Consider the following 22,966-nt stretch of genomic DNA (forward strand, 5'->3'; position numbering starts at 1 on the left):
GTGGAACAAACCATTGTGCCCCAGCCCAAACCAATCAAAACAACAAACGGATGTTGGCGGTGATGGTTTTAAACAAGTAGTTTATCTAAAGAGTTTATCTAAACTCTCAAGTAGTTTATTTGTGAAACAAAAAGAAAACCATTGATCCAAAAATAAGACCAATGTGTAGAAGGAACTAAAAAACATAATTCATCTCTGAAAGCTGCAAAACCATGAATAATTAATCACCAACAGAATTAATCATTAATAATGTTAATAATAATATAGTCTCACCATCTGCTGGTAACATTTCTCACAGCTCCAGTATATAAAACCTACTTAATATCTACTATGAAAATACAGGTGGAATGCGATCTAAACTGACAAATTTTCTTCACACATCAACTAATTGTGACTATGACATTTTGGCTGTCATTGAGTCATGGCTTGGTCAATCAATTTGTACTAGTTAATTTATCTCCTTTGCCATCTTTGATGTCTATAGGCAAGACAAAGCTCAAATAGCAACTGACCTGGAAAGAGACAGAGGTGTTTTTGGTTTGTGGTTTTGGCAGTAAACCAAAAAATAGCTTTCACTCCTCTAAAGTTAAATAACTTACAGTTGATTGTCTCATATATAATAGATATCACTAGTGCTAAATTATCACTAAAACATAGGAGTATCTATATGTTTGTTATCTACATTCCTTCTCCTAGCCAATCCACTGATCTTGAATTGGTGTGTGACTAGCTTATATCACAAGAATATATACATGGTAAAAATGTCTTGTTACTGGGTGACTTTAAAGTTTAATGTGACTGATTATGCCAATTATCTTGATAACAGTTCTCTGGTAAGTAGCAAGATAAACTCTCTTACTAACATCTTCAGTACCTTTGACTTTACACAATACAACAGAATCAGAAATGAAAATAATCAGCTCTTAGACCTTGTCTTATTTAATGCGGGTCACTGTGATGTTATGAGTGTTAGCGAACTTTGCAAATGTTCCCCGTAAATAAACAGTTGTTGTGCGCACCCCGTAACGCGTAGTTTCGTACCCGGTTGTTGAGGGCGCCGCGAGTTAGAACGCTATCTCCTGACTGGTTCGCCTGCGTCGGAGAATGATTCCCCTCGCGACAGTGAAGAGAGGAGAGAGACGATTAGCGGCGTAGGAAGACCACGCGTCATTGTTACTGTAATCTAACCTATTTTTTTACTAGCCTCACGCCACTTGCACGTGGCTAATCGAAGACTGGGGTTTTCTCTTTTAAAAAATTAGTCCAATCCTTAAGTTTTTTCACGCATTATATTTTTACTCTGCAACCTACATAACCCAACAGTGAGATCTATTGACTTGATCAGCTTGATTGAGAAAAGACTCCTTGCCTGAACCCAAAAATATTGAATTCCTGAAATCACCCATTTTCAACTTCAAAAGAGCAAATTATCATGATCTATATAGTGACTTACTCTATATTGATCGGTCTCCCCTTTATAGTTCCACAGATATAGACCCCACTTGTGATGCATTAAAATGCTATAAATGTCTTTTTACAATATTAAATAAATGGGTTCCCAAGTACTCCAAGTGTGGAAACATCCTCCTTGGTATAGTAATGAAATAATAAGAGATATATATCTCTTACTCCATGTCATCAGTTTGGATTCAGGTCAGGACTCTCTACATCAGATGCTATAATATCTCTTTATACAAATATATTGAATAATTTTGAATTGAAGTTAAAATCTGTTGGTATATTTTTTGATCTTACTAAAGCATTTGATACCAATAATCATGCTTTATATTAAATAAGATCTTTCATTATGATATAAGAGGTCCGGCTTATAAATGGCTTGAATCATATTTGACAGGTAGAACCCAGGCTGTTAGATTGAAAGTTAGTGGTCAGGTGACCATATCTGATTGGCAACTGTCATCACTGGGGTTCCACAGGGTAGTGTTCTTGGGCCCATTTTGTTTTTACTTTTTATTAATGACTTGCCTCTCCTGGTTAATGACAGCTTCATAACACTTTTTGCCGACGATACACCAGCAGTTCTCTCAGGTACTGACTATCCACTCAAAAGCCACCAAGTGTATAGCTGATATTGTGGTGCTAGAGAAATGGTCTTTTTTGAATAGTTTGAAAATCAATTTAATTGTTTACAGGATAGTCCAGAAATTACATATTTCAAAATTTTTATTCTCCTGTATAGAATAAAGAGAGCTAAGACTTTTCCAACTTTTAAGAAAGCTCTTAGGACCATGTTAGCTGACTGTCCTTTTTACTCATTGACAGAGTTCTTTAACTGTAGATTTATTGACTAAATTTAGTTAAATTTGTTTCCTTTCATATCTTGTAATTTTATTCTATTTTTATTAGTATTGTAGTTTTTTATTGACAATTTCTATACATTGTTATGATGTCGATGGAAATAAACGATTTGATTTAATTTTATTGTGTGTTTAATTTTACTTATATTAACAGCTGTTTAATTAATTACTTTAATCAAGCTGTTTTAATATATTATTATAAAATTTAGTAGTATGTAGGAATACTTAGTAGTAATAATAGCAACAAAGGATATTTTGTTTGTGAAGAGACAGCTCAGAGAAGAAAATAAGGTTAAGCCCCATATGACTATTACATTTCCGTTTTTTGTGAAATATCCTTTGTAACAATTATACTAAAATATCTCTGGATTTTAAATATTTTTTTTTTAATTATTTTAAACATTCACTCGATTTTGTTCACTAAGGTGATTATCTGTTCATAAAATTCCACCCTTATTTCCAAATTCCCTCTAATAACTTGTGTACTAGATTAAAATGATACTTTACTGGGATAATTTAAGATTCTTGGAACTGTTTATGATGAAAGATGTGTTTTTTTAACCTTTAGCTGTCTACAAACCCATTATCAAATATCTATATTTCAATTTTCATGTATTTTCTCAAAAACATTATTTGTACTATTCGAATTTAATGAAATTACACGTTTTAATCTTTGATTTATAACAAATTATAAAATTTACTATTATACCAAACAAACACTGGTTGCTATGAAAACAAGATTTTAAATACATCAATATGCGAATACATGATGACATCAATCAGGCATGCCTGTTATAATCTCAAAACTATTGCAAACTTGAATTGTCAATTTAATTTAACCACGGCACACTTCTGATATTTGTATTATTATTTATACAGTTTATGAAATGAACTGTTATTTATGAAACCCATAATTTTTTGAGATAGGTACAAAAACAATTTTTCAGAAAAAATGCATTAATATATTTTTGTTGCCCTCTTTATTGAATATTAAAAATAATATCCAGTACTAAGAATGAAAAATAACAATAATAATATAATTTTTTTTTTATGTACTAATGCTATTTCTAAATAATGATTAGGGTGGTTGACAGATAACGAACATCAGCTCTTATGAAGTTAAGATTATACATATTTATTGACAATGTATCTTTAAAACTGTTTAAAAGTTATTAAATGCAATTGTCAAATTTAGTAAGATTTATATCTATATATAAGTACTGATATTTTTTAGATTGTTCTCAAAAAAAAATCGTTTGTGTGTAAAATATAACAATTCCATATGCTATATGGATACAATTAGTTTTGTTCAAACTCAAATTCAAACAATTACATTTATTTAAAAAAGGAGATTTGCATATTAAAAATCATATAAGAGGCATATTTATGTCAAAGTTGCCTCTTCAGCCTTTTGATTTTGACTTAGTTGTAAGCAATAAATAACAACATTTTAGGTAATGCAAAATTAAACTTACTTTAGTACTAAATTGTTTAAATTTTTTAGATGCAAATCTGTATGAGGAAAACATGTCAAACGAAATTATGGCTCAATATTATAAGGCTATAAAAGATTCAGAGAATTCAATGCATGAAGAGTCCATAAGACAATCCAGTTTTGATAATGAAGCAGAAAAAAGTTTAAATGACAGTGCGAACGAACTGTTGGAAGCTATTAACAACTCTGAATCTATAGCTCCAACACAAAAAAGGCAGAAAAGTAGAATTGAAAATAGTGGGACTTTGGTTGAGTTTGATCTTATTCCGGATCGTGCATCTCCGACGGAATCAAAAAGGGAACAGTTCATGATGAAAGAGGAAAGCAATAATAATAATATTGATATTAGTAAGAAGAGTGTCGAAAAGGGTGAGTTTTATTTGCATTATTATTTTTCTATATACACACACATTTTGGGAGACACATGTTAGGAACATTTTCTTAGTCATTTTTTTTCCTTGTGGTTCTCCCAGTACACTTTATCAGGAGTTACAAAACACTTATTATATGTGTACAATAGAGGTTAAGATTTGAAAAAGTCGTTTTTTTTTGTCGCTCTTTCTGTTTAATTGTGACTTGAAAATAAGCCCTTAATAGGACTCATTATACAAGGTGTTACAACATTCGGTGCAAATATTTTAAGAGTATATTGTTGGGGTCAAAATAAGCCTTTTTTTTCCTATAAACATGTCGTAAAATGCTTCTCTTCAGAGTAAAATGATTTCTTTCAGATTGATGAAAATCGATTATTTGGAACCGTGGCTACAGTAATACGTCAAGTCTCCTAAAATTCTGCGATTTTCAAAATTCTTATCGGAAACCTAAGATATTGTCCATCTTAGGGGTAAGCCACCCTGAATCTGGTTTATAGCATTTTTGAGACGGAAAATGTGAAAAGCACTCAAAAAAACCCAAAAAAAACTGTCTTGCAAATTTTTAAGATTTTACGTATAATTATAAACAGTGTTCCAAATACTCCATTTTCTTCAAGCAATTTGCGCGGGCTATACCGGGTGGTGCGTCGCCTAGTTGAACATAGGAAAACCCATGTAAATTTTAAGGCGGTCAATTATTGGCGTCCCTGTACATTTTATAGAAAAAATTTAAGATAACTTTTTGAAGAGACCAAGCTGGCAAATCCTTGTGCAAAGTTTCAAAAAATTTTAATAAGCGATTCTTGAATTATTCAATTAAATGTAATTGCAAAATTAGCAAATTTTCGGTTCAGGTAAAACCAAACGGGCACTAGTAAAATGAATATTGTCACTGACGTGAGGAAAAGTGTCAATAAATCAGTGACAGTCGATATTTGAAAACAAGTATGAATTATTCAATCGACGAAAAAATAGCTATAATTAAGTGGCATTATGCGGGAAACAGTTTTGGAGCAGTATCTGAAATGTTTTCATTTTATTTCCCTACCAAGCCCATTCCGTCCATTTCAACTATTAAACGTATTGTCAATAAGTTCGAGTCCAAAGGTACCTTAATAAATAATTGTAAATGTTCAACTCAGGATATCGAAAATAGAGCCGAAGAAAGAGAGAACAGAGATCATAATATTCTACTGAGTGTGGAGGAAAACAAGATGGTTAGTACGAGGGTTCTTGGGCAAGAGGTAAATGAACATCATACAACGGTATTGCGCACTTTAAAAAAACACAAATATTATTCGTATAAATTCGAAAAACCTCAAGAGCTGCAGGAAGGAGATGAAGAGCGAAGAATGGCATTTTGTTTTGAAATGATGGAAAGAGCAAATAATAATAATAGGAATTTTTAAAGAAATATTTGTTTTACCGATGAATGTACATTTACCCTCAACAATGAACCAAATATTCAGAATTGCCGTTATTGGAGCCAAGAAAATGAACATCGCTTCGTTCATACTCGAACACAATATCCCCAAAAAACAAAATGTATTCGTGGGAATTATCCGACACCATATCATTGGACCCTTTTTTATGGACTATAACCTAACAGCTGAAACCTATTTGGACTTATTTCAGAATCAAATTGGACCCGCCTTGGAAGAAGTTGTTCAGGAAGATCAAATGATCTGGTACCAAATGGATGGTTGCTCGGCCCATAATGCCCGTATGGTTAGAGAGTGCTTGGAAAATGCTTTTAACGGCAATATTATTGGTCCACGGTACCTGATACTTTGGCCAGGCAGGTCACCTGATCTTTCACCGAATTACTTCTTTTTGTGGGGTCATTTAAGAGTTCTGTTCTCTCTTTTTCGATCTATTTTCGATCTTCTGAGTTAAACATTTACAATTATTTATTGCAATGTCTTTGGACTCTATGAATTTACTAACAATCGGTTTAATGGTTGAAATGGACCAGATAGGCTTGATGGAAGTATAATAAAATTATTTTTTTAATAATCGATAATAATAATTGTTATTGGTTTAACTTCATAGTTATATTAAATAAAAGTTTAGATAAAAAAGTAATGTTAACGTGTGTTACTTTGAATGTATGGTTGTGACATTGATAAAACGAAAAAAAAAAAACATTTCTTGTATTCGGCTGTACGTCAGATTTGACAAAGCCTTATAACAAATTGTTTCCTGATGGCTGGTGTCTGGTTTTACCTGAACCGAAAATTTGGTAATTTTGCAGTTACATTTAATTGAATAATTCAAGATTCGCTTATTAAAATTTTTTGAAACTTTGCACAAGGGTTTGTTAGATTGGTCTCTTCAAAAAGTTATCTTAAATTTTTTCTATAAAATCTACAGGGAAGCCAATAATTGACCCCTTTAAAATTTACATGGGATTTCCTATGTTCCGCTCTGCGACGCACCACCCGGTATGTCTGAGAGGGAGCATTTTAGGACACATGTTTATAAGAAAAAAAAGTCTTATTTTGATTCCAAAATACGCTTTTCAAATATTGGCACCGAATTTTGTAACACCCTATATTATAGGATTTATTATAGTTCAAAAGTTATGGTCTTCCAAACATGACTTTGCTCAGCTTGTAACTGACCCCGGATCATGCTGCTGAGTGTCCATCTCCGATTTTAGGAAAGTAGCAAATAAATCTTTTGACAGCTTTCAATACGAGTAGGGCAAAAGAGAGTGCTGGTATTTAGAATTTGTGGACATGCATGTATTTAATTACCATTTTTTTTCTTGTCAAAACTCATTTACCGTTTTTACTCAAATGTTATTTTTGCAAATAAGGTTTTTTATTTCTTTAAGATATTTCATAAACTAGGAACTGAACCACTTTATTTAATAAAATGTTTTAATACGTTTCAAAGAACTTTAAGATTGTAATTCATAAATTTTATAACAATATTAGAGGAGAAGGTTTGAATATGGGCCCCAATTTGTGTTTTGAAAATATTAATGGTGTCATTGGACAAATTAACCTGTAATTTGGAAGTCGTATTTAATCGTAAGAAAATATGTATTTTCAAAAAACAAGATATAAAAATACTCATTTACTAAATTCGCAAATATATTCGCCGCGTTCTGTGTCCGCACAAGCCTCATGTGACCACATATTAGCCATCAAACTGCGCACCCACGACTCGCCCTTGACATTTTCAGATAGAAGTCCTTGACAATAAATACACGTTGCATCTTCGTTCTCAGGAGGAGTTTCGAATTCAAAGGCGTTATGTTCATCATCAGGAATGAATATTTCATCGTCTTCAGTCTCAGAGTCAGACTTGAATCGTCTGACTCTCGATCTTTTTGTTTTGGAAGTTTTGGCTGGGACTTCCATTTACCCTTGGAAAAAGTTTTCTAAATATGGGCCTGGCTCATATTTCAGACAGCTAAGTGGCCCATATTCCAAACATAACAGTTCATCGAATAAATTGTCAAATTTATTCATTTTGGAGAAAATTTAAATATTTTTCGCCATTCAATATACTCGCAAATATAATGAGGCCACTCATTTTTTTCCATGTACACCCAACCACACGTTAAACCCAAATCGTTGTTGAAAACCACGTCCTCTCATAATTCTGGGATTTTCATGCGAAATACTGTGTATTATTTAAAATAATGTCGGTTAAATAATGTGAATTTTGTAAATCTTGATTTGCCAGAAAAAAGAATATTAAAATGGAAATAATTTTTTTCCATTAAAATGATCAAGATAATAACAAATAAATTATAATAATTTAACCATCTTACATGGTAGTTTTCCTATAAGTGTGTGTGATATTTGCAGGGTTTAAATTTATTATTTCTTAAAATGCGGCGAACTATCTTATGGTTTACTAGAATTTCACGTTGTATTTGTCTCAGCGAAATTGTTAGATCAGTTTGAACAAATGCCGAGGCTGTCACTTCTTGTTCTTCGCGTCCATTAAACCGATTCTGGATGGCTGTAGGCTTCTCCTAAATTGCTCTTCAAGTCTCTTAATATAATTTTTTGCTAGGAAATTTCTTTCGGGATATCTTTCGGCATATAATTGAACGGCTCTACGACTGCTTTTTTGACATTTGCGATACGTTAATAGCCTGTCCATCATTCTGAATCCGTAATTCACAATTTCTAAATACCAGCACACTTAGCTAAAAGAAGTGCTAACTCGGTGTCTATAGCCATATAGATAGTTTATATTAAAATCACTTTTAACTGTCACTTGTCAATTAAATGTCAACTTGTGAAATATCACTGAAAAGAGAATTTTAATGCATAGCGAAATGCGTTAAAAATATGCAGGGTTTCATAAAAAAATAGGTATGGTGTGGCTACTTCCGGTTAAACAGGAAGTTAAAAAAATATATTACAATATTTTTTATGTAACTTAAGCAGAATCATGCCTTATACACGTCATATCCAAGATGTCAGGAAAAAAATTCAAAACCTAAAAAAATAAGAGTCTGTTACTGCCACTTGGTATATATCTTAATGATAATACCATGAGCATACTGCCTTTTTGAACAACTTCTTAAATGGTTTTTTTTATTTTAATTTATTAAAGAGATATTGATTTTTGAAGATAAATGGCATAATTTATTTAAAAACAACAATTTGTTAGGTTTTGAATATACCAACTGGACTACTATTCTTTTAGTATTACTTCAGAATTTTTACTAATTTGCCTTTCTTAGTTATTTAATATCTAAGGCCGTCGTCCCACCAAAGATACACGACAGCGACGCCATATCTCTGCGATGTCGCCAGCGTGTATCTTTCGTGTCGAACCCATGCTTTAAAATCATTTTGTCCCCACCAACGCTGCGCCGAAGACACATCCAAAAGCGTGTCGCCTTCGTGTTGCCGGGAGACTGGACGTGTCAGTTGCGAAGCAACAATCAAGCTGTGTGTGTTGGCGTTTTTTTTCATTTATCGAAGTTTTGTTTTTTTGTTTATGATGGCACAACAAAATGCTAAACTGGATTTGTCTGTGCAGCTCCTTAGCAGCAACAAACTTTTTTTTTTCTCAATAAAAGGATGCACACACCATTTTCTTTTTTTTGCCATTTTATTTTTTTTTTCTATTCCGCAAATACCAATACATTGCAACCACATCCTCGTCTTCACTCCGATGACATTTTGAACTAAACTGAACAACTAAACGTAGGAAACACGAAACGCGTATCTTTGGTGGGGCCACTGCATGTCGTCTGAATGTGTCCAGGCGAAATCGTATCGCCTTCGCGTCGCCGTCGCGTATCTTTGGTGGGACGACGGCCTAACTCTTAATTTTAAACTCTTTAAATTTTCTCATTTTTTTCATAAACGTTTTTAATTTTTTTTATCTAATTTTAAATTTAATTTAGTTTTTAATTTTATTTTAAATAATCAAAACCTGAGAGGTTTATTTAAAATCGTTATGTATTTAAAATATTATACCCTGGGGCTTATATTAACATACTTATACTTAAAAGAAATGTTTTATTAATTTAGAAATAAAAACAAAATTGAAAGCTGACCTCCTAAAGGATATCAATAAAATCGGTTTTAACGATATGCCAGAAAGTGATAAGTCTAATAAAAACACGTTAAAAATCACCTGTCACAACCTTAAGTATATAGCGATTCAAAACACTAAAAGTTTTATAATAGGAAGTACCGAAATGAAAATAAATATTATCAGGGACTACCATAGAAACGTTGAAAAAGTGAAAGCCCAATATGCAAGGTAATGGATTGAATATTCAAGTTTAAGCATACATTGATTATTTATTATTTTAGATTATCTAGTATAAGAGCTCCTCTAGGCAAGCCCACTGTGTTTCAAGGGTTCGATTCTAGCTTAGATTCTGAAACATCAACGGATATGGTTGAAAACCCAAATGAGGATGCTTCTAAGCTTCCTACATATATTTCTAGGTCTGGTAGAATAACGAAAAGAAAGGTAAGTTTATGTTTCCACGCATTTGCATACTCAGAGCGGTAGCCTTATATTGACTTATTATACCTTTGGCTAATATTAACCTACAAATACATTAACTATAATTTAAGAGTTAAATTATAGTTTAATTTGATAATAAAAAATAAATTTGATATCCTAAAGATGCTTTTAATATAAAACTGTTGAATGAGAATAACATTAAAATATACAACAAGTTTTAAACACATAATATAAATCTGTATAATTTATTCAAGTAACTATTAGTGCCACGAAATATTTGCTTATAATTTGGTCTATATATAATGATAATAAAGTTTTATTCAATGAAATATTTCTTCCTTTCTCGTCATCAGATACAAATATGTGCAATCCTCATTTAAATCTTACGAACCCTTTTCAGTGAATGAGCCAAGTAAATTTGCCAAAAACTAAGTTGATTAAATTTAAGGATAAAAAAACGTATTAAGAACGGTGCAGCATTTTTCGAAAATTTGGTTCACACAAATCCACCAGTACCGCCTATTGAAAATTTTTCGAATTGAACTTCTAATCTGAAAGAGATACTTTTAAATTTAGTTCAATGTTTACCTACGGCCGCTTCTAATTATACTATCATTTTTTAAGAGCTTCAAGATAATGTATCACTCGACCCTCCTTTTTATTTCGGATTTTAAGGGTGTATCTCACCCTGTCCAAGAGGTTGCAGATAAGGGTGAGATAATATGATTATTTTTGTTCCCCCTTCGCTTTATAGAAACTATTTTCCTTGCGAAATTTCAGAACGAGTTACAATATTGGTCAGGCTCAATTATCGCTGGAGGTATCGGTGGCAAAACTAAATATTCATTTTCCTTTTTTATTACACGTTCTACACAATTTCTCCATACATCTTTGTCTAGTCCACTAATGACTGCGAATATTGTCGATCACTACCATACTTAACGTTGGGGAACTGTTGCACTTTCTTAAGCGTTTTTTAATAGTTCCCCATACCATTTCAATTGAACTGAATACGCAGTAATACGGTGGCAATCTTAATATTGTGTGCCCATATGATCTGCCAATATTGTCAACTACGTATTCGCTTTTTAAATTATGTCTCTTAGTAATGGTTAATAATTTTTTTTATGGGTATGTTTTGCTGGGATTTCCATGTTTTAATTCTCATAAAATGTAGTATATCCTGTTTTTTAGTCGCTGTATTAGAAATTTTGTTCGGGATTCTGGAGCGGTATGATCCATTACAATAATTGAATTTTGTGGAATATTAAGCAGAAGCTGTTCAGAAAACCACTTTTCAAACAAATCCGCAGTCATGTCTTCGTGGTAATCGGCAGATGACTGAGAAATATTTTTGGCAATTATTTTTACAAGAAGTGCATTTTGTATAAAACCATCTTTATGCACGCTGGTAGGTGCAAAATAATGACTCTTCCCCTGGAACATGGAGTATCTAAGACGCATTTTTTTAAATTATTTACCCAACCATATTTTACCACATCATGGGCATTAAACCAAGGCTCATATAATGGCCCAAATAAATGTTTTGATTTGATTCTCTATATTATTTTATACTCATTAAATACTCTTGTCGCAAATCAATTATATGACGAGATTCTATAATTATCATTCTATTGTCCAACTTTTTGTGCCTAAATCCACACTCTATTAAAATGCCTCGAAGTGTCTCCAAACTTTTGTATGAATTTTTGGGTACATACTTAATTTATCACGAATCATTTCTGATGTTGGCACTAAATTTGCTTTGTAAAAATCGTAAACGACTCGCCGAATAACATCTTTAGTTGAATAATAAACTTTAAGGAACTTTTGGTTACATTTTTTCCGTTTTAAGGAATGATCTACACAACATCTCGCGCTTTAATAATACGATATATTGTTGACATCGGAATTAAAATTAAAATTTGACGGGTTCGGACATTTTTTTCAGAAACGTTCCATTTAATTTCTATTGAGTTACCACTTTACGAATGCACTGTACATTATAAAAAGGAAAACCAAATAACCCGATGTTTTCTTCAACGCTTCAACCTAAGTCTTTTGAAAAATCGTTCTGCGTAAAAACGAACCGGATTGACTGCATCTGATCGACATTTTACCTTGTCTAAATATTGGAATATATTTCGCAATTTTGTAGATATTCTCGTATGAAGAACAAGATGACTCAAGCCAAGATTCAATTTCTTCCGCGAATCACGACAAAAATAATGAAGAGTGGCTTATCAAAGGAAATGTTAAGATAACAAAACCCTCTAATAAAAAATGTAACTTTGGCGAAAATAATAAGGAAAATTGTACTAATCGGAGTCAGAAACTGAAAACTAAGAGAAGTGAGTCTCCAGAAAGTACAGTAAGCAGCGAAGAACTTACGCTTCGAGGTTTTTTGGATAAAAAAGGTAAACTGGGTACTTTTTGTTCTTTTAAATTTTTCAATCGTATTCATAGATCCAGATGCTTTTGACAAGCCTATGGGAGATTCTATAGGCTCCATAATAGAAAGCCCGAAACCACAACAAAAAAAGAGAGTATCTAATAATGAAAGTATAAGCGGAAGTCCCCTGCTGAAAGGTAGTCCTAGAAATAGCAGGACAAATGCTCTTTTAAATGCTGGTAAATCATGAAATCCGTATTAGTTTTACTTTTTTACAAAAATATTTTCGTTTGATTTTTTCAGCAAAACAAGTTACTGAGAAGCAAAAGCGACAGGAAAATGAAATAGAAAGGTTTAAGAATTCATTAGAAGTAGAAGTGCAATCGTTGGAAACTGAACCTGATCAATTTGTTAATGATGAAAATGTTGTTGAAAAAAGAAGAATAATACCACCCCTGCCGGGAAGAAGACCTGTTAATGGAAGAAAAAGAAATGCGGGTAAGAGAACCAACATTTTTGCCGATTTAGTAGTTTATTCGGAGGGCACTGATTCTTTTTAGATAGTGCGGTAAATCCATTAGAAAGTTTAAACATAGTTACTAAAAAGCCGCATCTAAACATATCAGACGTATCAAAGGTTACAAGTGTGAACGGGTCCGCAAAAAAGGCAGCTTCAGTAAAAAAGTAAGTAAAAATATTGGAAAAAACTGTAAAATATTAATATCATGACTTTCTGATATTAAATTTGTGTTTAAATATCGTTACAACATCGTTAACATAACAGCTAACGTTTTGGAGACCTTCTCACAGCTCTGAAATTAAAATATTAAAGTATAAAAGTACATAATTTTCAATATTTGTCAACATCTTTACATATTAACACGTATATTGAGACAAACAGATACATACTCCAATGCATTAAAAAGATGTACCTACTAAAAAAGTAAGGGAATTCTGAAAAGTTGGCTTCCACTGGACTTTGACCCGACTGATTTAGTGTTCGCTCGGTGCTCAGTTGCTTATACAATAGTTTTATGGGGAAGGATTTATTTTTAGTATTTTTGGAGTAAAGCATTACTTGATATATTGCTGCTGTCGATCAGTTAATAGTTTTTATGGTCTAGATAAATTTTAAATAAATTATTCTTTTTTTATTTTACTCTCTTGCGTTCTGTATCTAATCTTTTGAATAAAGTTTTTCGTTACAGTGAGGACGAGCAAGTTGGAATAAATTTATTTAAAATTCAGGTGTGTGTTCGAAAAAAAAACGGTCGGACAGGTCAATTTTTATTTTTTGTCGATGAATTTTGATGAACTTGCGATTTTTTAATATACAGAGTGAACCAAAAATAAGCAAGGACCATAAACTTCTATTGTTTAAATGGAAACACCAATTTTTTATTCCATTTTTGAATTCTGCATAGAATTTTAAGTATATTTTGTATACCATGTCTTATACCTAATACTAACATTATTAATAAACTGTTTGGGACATTTGAGCATATTCAAACATGTTTTTTCATAGTTTTTTAACAGGTATATTTGATTGTTAACACCTTGCCACCATTTAATCGCATGGAAACAGTATGTATTGCTTCACGTAAATGTCAGTAAGTGTCAAGTGCAATTGCAAAGTTTAAAAGTATGGCGCGTTTAACTGAAAAACAAAGAATTGAAATTTTGATGATGGTAAGATATGGCGACAAGACCCGAACACAGGCCGAAGTTTGCGATCTGCTTAACAACAAGTACTCGGAGAGGCCTATTACACGTTCGGTAGTAAGCAAAATTGAAAAAAAGTTTAGAGATTTTGGTCATGTTAGAGACAAATATGACCTGGACCGTCCCACGCTTCCAAAAAAACAGAAAATTAGATATTTTACTCCATTTATAAGAAAATCTACATAAATCAACTCGACAAGTTGCTGCAAATAAGTCGGTTAGTAAATCATGTGTTCTATTCTAAAATATTTGCATAGGAATAAATGGCATCTATATAAAATTCATTTAATTCAGAACCTTATTGAAAATGATTACATCCGCAGAATAGAGTTTTGCGAAATAATGATGAATAAATGTAATGTAAACCTACAATTTTTAAGTAAGATTGTTTTTTTCCGACTAGGCAAGTTTTTTTTTAATGGTTCTGTAAATAGGCAAAATTTTCGTTATTGGGCACCAGAAACTCCACACTGGAGTATGGAAAGTCACACACAATATCCCAAGAAGTTAAACGTATGGGCACGTCAATTGTTCGTCCCTATTTTATTGAGGGCGCACTTACCTCTGGAAAATATTTAAAGTTGCTTCAAAATCAGATAGTACCTAGTTTAATTGCACTTTATCAAAATGGTGAAAACCTATTTATACCGGCAGATTCGATACGGTTTCAACAGGATGTGGCGCCCCCCACACTATTCGCGAACAGTACGAGATTACCTTACCAACATTTTCTCAAATAGATGGATTGGAAGGGAGGGTTTTATTGAATAGTCAGCAAGGTCGCCAGATTTAACCCCATTGGATTTTTATCTATGGGGCTATCTAAAATCTAAAGTTTATTTTGATAAACCTGAAAGTTTAGAAGAATTAAAAGAGAGAAAAAATCGCTCTTTTTTTTTCGAACACACTCCTGAATTTTAAATGAATTTGTTCCAACTTGCGCGTCCTCACTGTATATCAGAAAACGGTGTCGAAACTATTCCAAATTAAGTAGAATCAATCAAAAACAGATTTGTCACGATCCAGTGACAAACATCCGTTAAGAAACTTTATGGACCTTTATAAATATTGGAGAAGATTTGTATGAAATTTCGCTTACCTTGCAAAACCTCTACAAAATGTCGCCAACGGCAAAATAGTATTTAATTAGTCAGCAGATTCTGAAGAAGCGTTCCAAGAACCAAAAGGAGTAGTGCACATCTTTAATTTTAACGTATTCAGTTCCTGGACAAATGTTTATTTTGGATACAGATACGAGCAATGTTAGAATTGGAGCTGTCCTCTCATAAAATTTGAAAACAGGAGTGAGACGTAGACTAGTATAATCCATGATCATGGCCATTTCCAATCTATGATCATGGCCTGACAAATCTACAAAATTCAAAGCTTACTAGGCTTAATGGAATTCTTTGGTTAGAAAAATTGGCATATTAAGAAAAGGTCTGGTAAAGCGGCAGATAACATGTGTGAACACCTTCACATCTTAACAGATGTGAACACCTTCTTTGAATGTGGTTTTCAGAAGTTAGCAGCTGTTGGTGGTAAAATGCATAGGAAATTTTAGACCTAAGAATGCTGAACGATGAAAATGTTGAACGTTAGTGAAGACAGTGCGAGGAATATTCTTTAGCTAAGGGTCCGAGAACTCGAACCTGAAGGAAAAGTAATGCAGTGTTGCGCACCTTTGAACGAATTACCATGGATGAAAAATCTTTCAGTCTCAAGTATTCCAACAAATATGCCAGTTATTGGGAAAATTGTTGTAAACTCTATGAAACTAACTGGGATACAATCATTCTTATTAGCGTATTTGTCTTCTATCCATGAGTCAATTGAAAAAAACTCAGAAAAAACCTCGGGATATGATCTTCGTTTACCTTTGGACAGTATTACTGGGAGACCTGACAAGGCTAAAATCCTTAACCAGTATGTCGAACATCTATCTATAACAGCGTTTGCAAATGGTTCATGAAGAGGCGTGATGAAACAAACTTCAGGCGGAAAGTAACACAATGGAATTACGTTATGATCACATAAAGGAGATGTCTACTGGTTTTAATCTTGAAGGTAGAGTCAGGTTATATAATCCACGACGGACAAAGAGCAAAGTAAGCAAGCTCCATAAAGATACCAAAGGTACCAGGTCCAGCGACGTCCGACAACGAAGATGAAAATTGTAAATATCATCCGACTGGCGCCTTATCTTAAGGTGACAATTAGCCTTAGAGGGACGTTAAAATTTGAGAGGAGAGGAGTGTTATGAGTGATGTGTAAAAAATTCTATAGAGTATAGTTGTTACAATAACAATATAATACAAAATCGCTTATTTGTCAAAAGAAAAAAAAAATAAATTTTATGAAAAAAGAAGGCAGCATGACAAAAAGGACAGTTCATCGATTAAAAAAAAAACCTTCACATGCTCCTTATATTAAGAAAGGCATATGTGAACTATCCTATACATAACAAACAAAACAGCTAAATAATTCTAAATAAAAACTAACCTAAAAGAAGAATCAATGCATGGCCGATGCAAGCACTATCATTAGTATTTACTCTATGAAAGAATTTAAAACAATTACAAGAAATATAATGTTAAGTTATGAAAAAAAATGAGCAATTAGAGAGGCAGAAGCGAGGGGCGACAATAAGGGTAGCCTGGCCGCGGGAAAAGCGAAGAAAAAAAAAAGATTATTATAATATAATATAATATGACGCTGAAGTCAGCATGTCGTGTTATTAATGATATGTATGATTCTACTAAGCCTGAAAACCTTGTTCATAGAGTAACTTTAATCTGATATGCTTTGAGAAACCTTTTTTGCTACGTGTTTTGATCTGTTCCGGCAGTTGGTTCACAAGTGCGCAGCAACAAAAGAGAATGAGCGTTGAAATGATGCCGTATGATGCTGAGGGATTAAAAATTTGTGATTAAACCTATTGTTGCGAATATGACTGGCAAGTCTTAAAATATTTCTTAAATAGGGAGTCTTATTATTTATAATGCAGCAAATAAAATTATACATCTGAAGTTTTCTCCGGTTTTTCATATTTAAAATATTTGCTCTATTCATATGCGGTGTAATGTTTTCTCTAAAATTTATATTAAAAGAAAGTCTTAGACAGGTATTTTGTACCTTTTGTATCATTTTTTTTACGTATGACAGCAAATAATTATTGTATACAGTGTCACCATAATCAAAAAGAGACAGACCTAAAGTGTCACACAACAAATACTTTGCCTAGAGGGAATATATTTTTTCAGCTTATATAGATTTTTAAGACGCAAATAGGCAGGTTTTAATTTTATTTTAATATGAGGCTCAAAAGTAACAGTATTATCTATAATAATACCGAGATTTTTTGCTTGGTTGACAGCTGGACTTTTTATTACATGAAATGCTAATATTTAAATTATGTTTAACATCTCTTCTGATGTTTTTACTTCCTAGCACTATAACTTGCGTTTTGTGATGCCCGCACCTCTGGGAATGGCCACTTGAAACTCGACTGTTAAAATAATTTATTAAAAATTTTACAGCGTTTACTGAGAGGCCAAAATAATGCAATTTCGCTAGGAACAAGTGATTACCATGTCAGAGGCCTTACTAAAGTCGAGTAGAGCCATGCAGGTGCCAGATTTCTGTTACTCATTGGAGCGAACATCATTTAATATTTTTGTAAGACAAGTACTTGTGCTATACCCCAAGCGAAATCCTGACTGGCATTCTGAAAGAATTTTATGGACTTCTGCAAAATGACCAAGCTCAATGGAAATGGACACAACTTTAGATCTCTCATTGATATTCCATCCGAACCGGTTGCCGTTAGACTTTAAGTTAAAAATAATCTTTCTTAGGGCGTCAGAGTCTAAGAGAGGAATGCTAAAGTCTCATTAGCCAATCTACTATTTGTAAAATAAGATTCTTCTATTTAAATATTAAAGAGATTCTATTTAAATATTACAGAGCAAACTTTTTCTATTTTTTTATTCAGCAATATTATTTTTTGAAATATATTTTTATTAATTAATTCATAAAAATTATACAAAATTAAAGCAGAAACAAGTGTTTTCAATATTTATAAAAAAGCGTTTATTAATATCTTGATATTAATTATATTTTAAAGAAGGTATTTTAATAATAACTAATGTGTTAATTTAAATATATTTTTCAGGCCTGCACATTCACCAAAAGCGGCAATTTCTAAAAGAAATGCTAATATGACGCCTTGTCCTCTCTGTTCAGTTTCGTTTCCATCGAGAGAAATTGAGGTAAGTTGTAATAAATTATTTAAGAGGATGAAAGGAGTATTTAAGAATTATGCTATATTCCTAATTCAACAAAGGTTGAAATTATTTTTATTATTTAATATAAAAACTGTACATATATTTTTTTATTAGCACTTAAATATAAAACGGCGAATTTTGCAACATATAATGTTTTACAGCATGAAGTTTATCCAGCTTGAAGGTGAATCTTGAAGCTTGAAGATTTTTCTTCGATCAGGTCATAATTTTTTTAAAAATCATTGCTTGGCTGCTTAATAGGTTCATCGGTCCGGATCTTTTCTTGATTGGTGACAATTTCACAATTTTGATGTACGTTAAAGAGGAAACTGCCTTTTAAACGAACTGACTTAATTTGATTATTGCAATTGAAATTGAAAAATCTCCTTGTTGGGAAGAATTCCAAGAGACTGATTGGATTCATTGATACGCAGAATGGTGGATATGGAAGCAACTATTTTATCTCCCAGAAAATGAACGAAATACTGAATCTGAGATTAAAGAACAAAACTTGGATCTAGTGGTGCTAACAGAATCAAACAGAAAGAGATAGAGATAAGAAAGGCTCGGAGAGTCTATGATCAATTCTTTATTGGTGAAGGAAAGGATAAACACTATGTGTTTATGTACACGACTGTGTAGTCTCTGGGAAGGAGATGAATTTTTTGAGTAACTTAACCGAGTAATAACAACAGTTGGAAACGCAAGAGAAATAGTCTTGCTGGGAGATCTAGACGGCGATCTAAAGAACAGGAAAGAACCAAAAGGACAAGACCATTGGCCCATTCGGCGAAGAAGTGGTCCATGACAATGGAATGCGACTAATAACAGTTTGCAAAACGAGCTACGAATAAATGGATTTTACCCATTTCTGCAACTTAAAATCCGATGAAGATAAAACAAAATACAAGAAATCCCTAACAAAAGTACGGAGAAATATAACCCAGAAAAAAAACGAAACATGGGAAGCCAGGTGTATCAGGGTGAACGCTTTTCTAGGTGGGCAGAGAGCTAGAAAATTATAAGTGTCTAAGAGAAAAAAGAAAAGAGATGAGTATTTTTCTAAACTACTAGGGCGACAGGGCCTAGTTCCAAGAACAGTAACGGCAAAATGTCCAAGTGATCCAACATGCCCAATTAGATTAACTGTAAACGAAGTTAAAATAGTATGCAAATGTTTGAAAAATGGAAAAAATTCCATGGCCTGGAAACATCTCGGCAGAATGGAACTAACAAACTGTATCAACATGTTGCAATCCTATTTCAAAAATGCATAAATGGAATGACCGCAAAGAATGGAAAACATAATTAATATCAACAATCCATACAAAGGGAACGTGGATGATTACGATAATTATAGAGCGATTACCGTTACTAGTACGTTTGGCCGAATATACGTAAAAATTGTAAACAAAAAGATCGAGCTGGAATATCGTAAAATGGAGGCTAAAGAACAGGCAGGATTCCGGGCGGGAATATCAGGTACAGACCACTTAATTTGCTTCTTAGCTGATTCCAACAGAAAGTACATTATTCAAGATATATTTAGAACAGGCACTTAAATCATGAAAAAGAAAATGTAACGCCATGGGCATCCCATTAAATAGAACTACACTATATACCCTATGCTTCGCAGATGATGAAATAATGGTGGCCCAAGAATATGACCACCTACAGTATATGAGAAGGAAGCTAATAGCGGAATATGGGCAATGGCCTTGAAGTCAACATGACTAAAACAGTACAGGGTGGGCCAATTTAGACGTTTTCTTATGGGAAGTCATGTCCCCGTTAGAGATAAAAAAATTTTGACCTCCATTCTCCGGGCTCAAATTTTAAAAGAAGTTTATTGAAGCAAATGAAATTTTGCTATGGCAAACAGTTTGGCCGCTAGAGGGCGTTTCTGAAATTTGGTCATTTTCGTTTTTTGGCTATGGCTGTTGTGTTTTTAAAGATAAATGATTTCTGTAAAGACTTTCTTATAGCAGTTTTAAGCGCTTAACATGCTCATGATATTTAAATTTATACAGGGTGCTTTATTATTATTTTTTTTTTTTTTTTTTTTTTTTTTTTTAATGGAATGCATATTATTTTTTTGCATTTTCTTGTAGCCCTTAAAATTCCCTTTTCAAATATATATAACACTTATAATCTAAATTCATTAGTTTAGGAGATATAAATAGATTTCTTAAGTATCAATAAATTATAATGCCGTGCCATTTAAAACGCCTAAAAAACAGAGTAGGCGGGTGACACAATTGCGGGTGAAACAATTGCGTAAAGGGTTGAGTAGGCGGTTGTCAAACTGCTTTGAGTAATACGTCATTTTGACATAAACAAGCTTATTTTCATAATCTGTTTTGCTTTGTATTTCTTTTATGTGATAATCACAATGTATCAAAACTATGAAAAATTCGATATGATTAAATGTTTTATTGAATGTAATGAAAATGCAAGAGAGGCCTGTAATTTATATCAACGACGATATCCAGAACGGGGGCAGCCACATAGTACGCTGTTTGAGAAATTAAAAAGAAACTTTATTAATTTTGGTTCTTTTGCTAAACCGCGAAGAAATGCTAATAATAATATAAATGACGATCAAGAACTATTGGATATAACAGTTTTGGGCGCAATTGAAAATAACTCTAATCTATCCACCCGGAAATTGGAAGTAGAAACTGGTGTGCCAAGGACCTCTGCAAGACGGATTTAAAAAAAATATAGGTATAAAGCTTATCGAACCCGAAAAATTCATCATCTCTTTCCTGCGGATCGTGATAGAAGATTGGAATTCTGTCGGTGGTATTTGCAAAAGTGTGGTCAAGATACAACATTTGGCTACAATTGTATTTGGACGGATGAAGCATCGATTAGTAGTGCAGGCATTTTTAATAGGTATAATAGGTATACCTGGGCTCGAGCAAATCCTCACGCAACGGTGGCTGTAAGAAATCAAGGCCGTTACAGTTTTAGTGTATGGGTAGGCATATTTCGTGGTAGATTTATTGGTCCCTATATTTATGATGGACAGTTAAATTCAGAGCGATATTTACAAATTCTGCAAACGCAAGTTGAGCGCTTCCTAGAGGAATTGCCTCTAGCCCAGCAGAGGCATCCTATATTTTTCCAGCAGGATGGTGCGCCACCGCACAATTCTAGAATGGTCAGTAATTATTTAAATGAGCAGTTTGGTGAGCAGTGGATAGGAAATCAAGGTCCAATACGTTGGCCGCCTAGATTCCCTGACTTAACACCCTTAGATTTTTATCTTTGGGGAAGAATAAAAGACTTGGTATACCAACAGCCAATTACTTCAAGAGTAATGTTGGAAGAAGCTTTACATAATGCATTTGCAACAATAACAAATATTGAATTAAGAAACGCTGTTGATAATGTTGAAAAACGTAGCCGCTGGTGCATTGATCAGGAAGGAGCTCAGTTTGAACACTTGTTATAAGTACGTAATATATAGAGTTGCAGTTTTAGTTAAAATATCAATAAAAAAATAAAATCTGGTTTTTACTTTTTGTTTGTTAGTTCATATTCTAAGTTTAAAATAAATAAATAAATAAATACTTTTTTTTTTTAATTTTTTTACAGTATTATTTTGTTTTTATAACTGTATTTGTCCATTAATATAATTAATATTTAATAAAACAGGAGCTATTGTTTAATTTACTTTTGATTTTTAAAAGCGCTTACTGAAGTATCACAAATAAAAAATACAGAACCTATAACGTCCTTTTTTAATCTTTGAGTGTCTTAAATAACTGCACTTATTATTAATAAGGACGTTGATATCGCAGGCCCTTAAATTCTCATTATATTTGATAAAACATCTAATCATATGGAATTTGTTGAAAAATTGATACGTTTTTGGATTCTAATATCAAAATATAAATACAAAGGAAAACATAGATTATAAAAACAAGTTTGTTTATGTAAATATTAAGCTTCACTTATAGCAGTTTAAAACACGCCTACTCTTCCGTTTACGCGATTAAAATGGCGGGTCATTACCTACGTGTTTTTAATATTTAAGAAATTTATTTATATATCGTAAACTATTAAATTTAGATTATTAGTTTTATATATATTTGAAAAGGGAATTTTAAGGGCTACAAGAAAATGCAAAAAAATAATATGCATTCCATTTAAAAAAAAAAAAAAAATTTTAATAATGAAGCACTCTGTATAAATTTAAATATCGTGAGCATGTTAAGCGCTCAAAAGTGCTATAAGAAAGTCTTTACAGAAATCATTTATCTTTAAAAACACAACAGCCATAGCCGAAAAACGAAAATGACCAAATTTCAGAAACGCCCTCTAGCGGCCAAACTGTTTGCCATAGCAAAATTTCATTTGCTTCAATAAACTTCTTTTAAAATTTGAGCCCGGAAAATGTAGGTCAAAAT

The 22,966-nt window shown here is 32.6% G+C and overlaps 1 protein-coding gene across 3 annotated transcripts in view; it reads left to right on the forward strand.

Annotated features, from left to right (window-relative positions):
* LOC126736461 (uncharacterized) overlaps positions 1-22,966 on the forward strand; it is a 59,876-nt gene that overhangs the window by 35,783 nt on the left and 1,127 nt on the right. For 2 of the 3 annotated variants that reach the window (XM_050440829.1, XM_050440828.1), the window contains exons 2-9: positions 3,823-4,182; positions 9,701-9,935; positions 9,989-10,151; positions 12,307-12,565; positions 12,615-12,779; positions 12,844-13,038; positions 13,101-13,224; positions 18,437-18,533. In XM_050440829.1, coding sequence (XP_050296786.1) covers positions 3,823-4,182; positions 9,701-9,935; positions 9,989-10,151; positions 12,307-12,565; positions 12,615-12,779; positions 12,844-13,038; positions 13,101-13,224; positions 18,437-18,533 — 1,598 coding nt within the window. Of the gene's footprint in view, positions 1-3,629; positions 3,747-3,822; positions 4,183-9,700; positions 9,936-9,988; positions 10,152-12,306; positions 12,566-12,614; positions 12,780-12,843; positions 13,039-13,100; positions 13,225-18,436; positions 18,534-22,966 lie in introns of those variants that run through there. The other variant, XM_050440830.1, reaches the window with a different exon arrangement.

The sequence above is a fragment of the Anthonomus grandis genome, chromosome 5 (genome assembly GCF_022605725.1).
Source record: "Anthonomus grandis grandis chromosome 5, icAntGran1.3, whole genome shotgun sequence".
In the NCBI taxonomy this organism is placed as follows: Eukaryota; Metazoa; Arthropoda; class Insecta; order Coleoptera; family Curculionidae; genus Anthonomus; species Anthonomus grandis.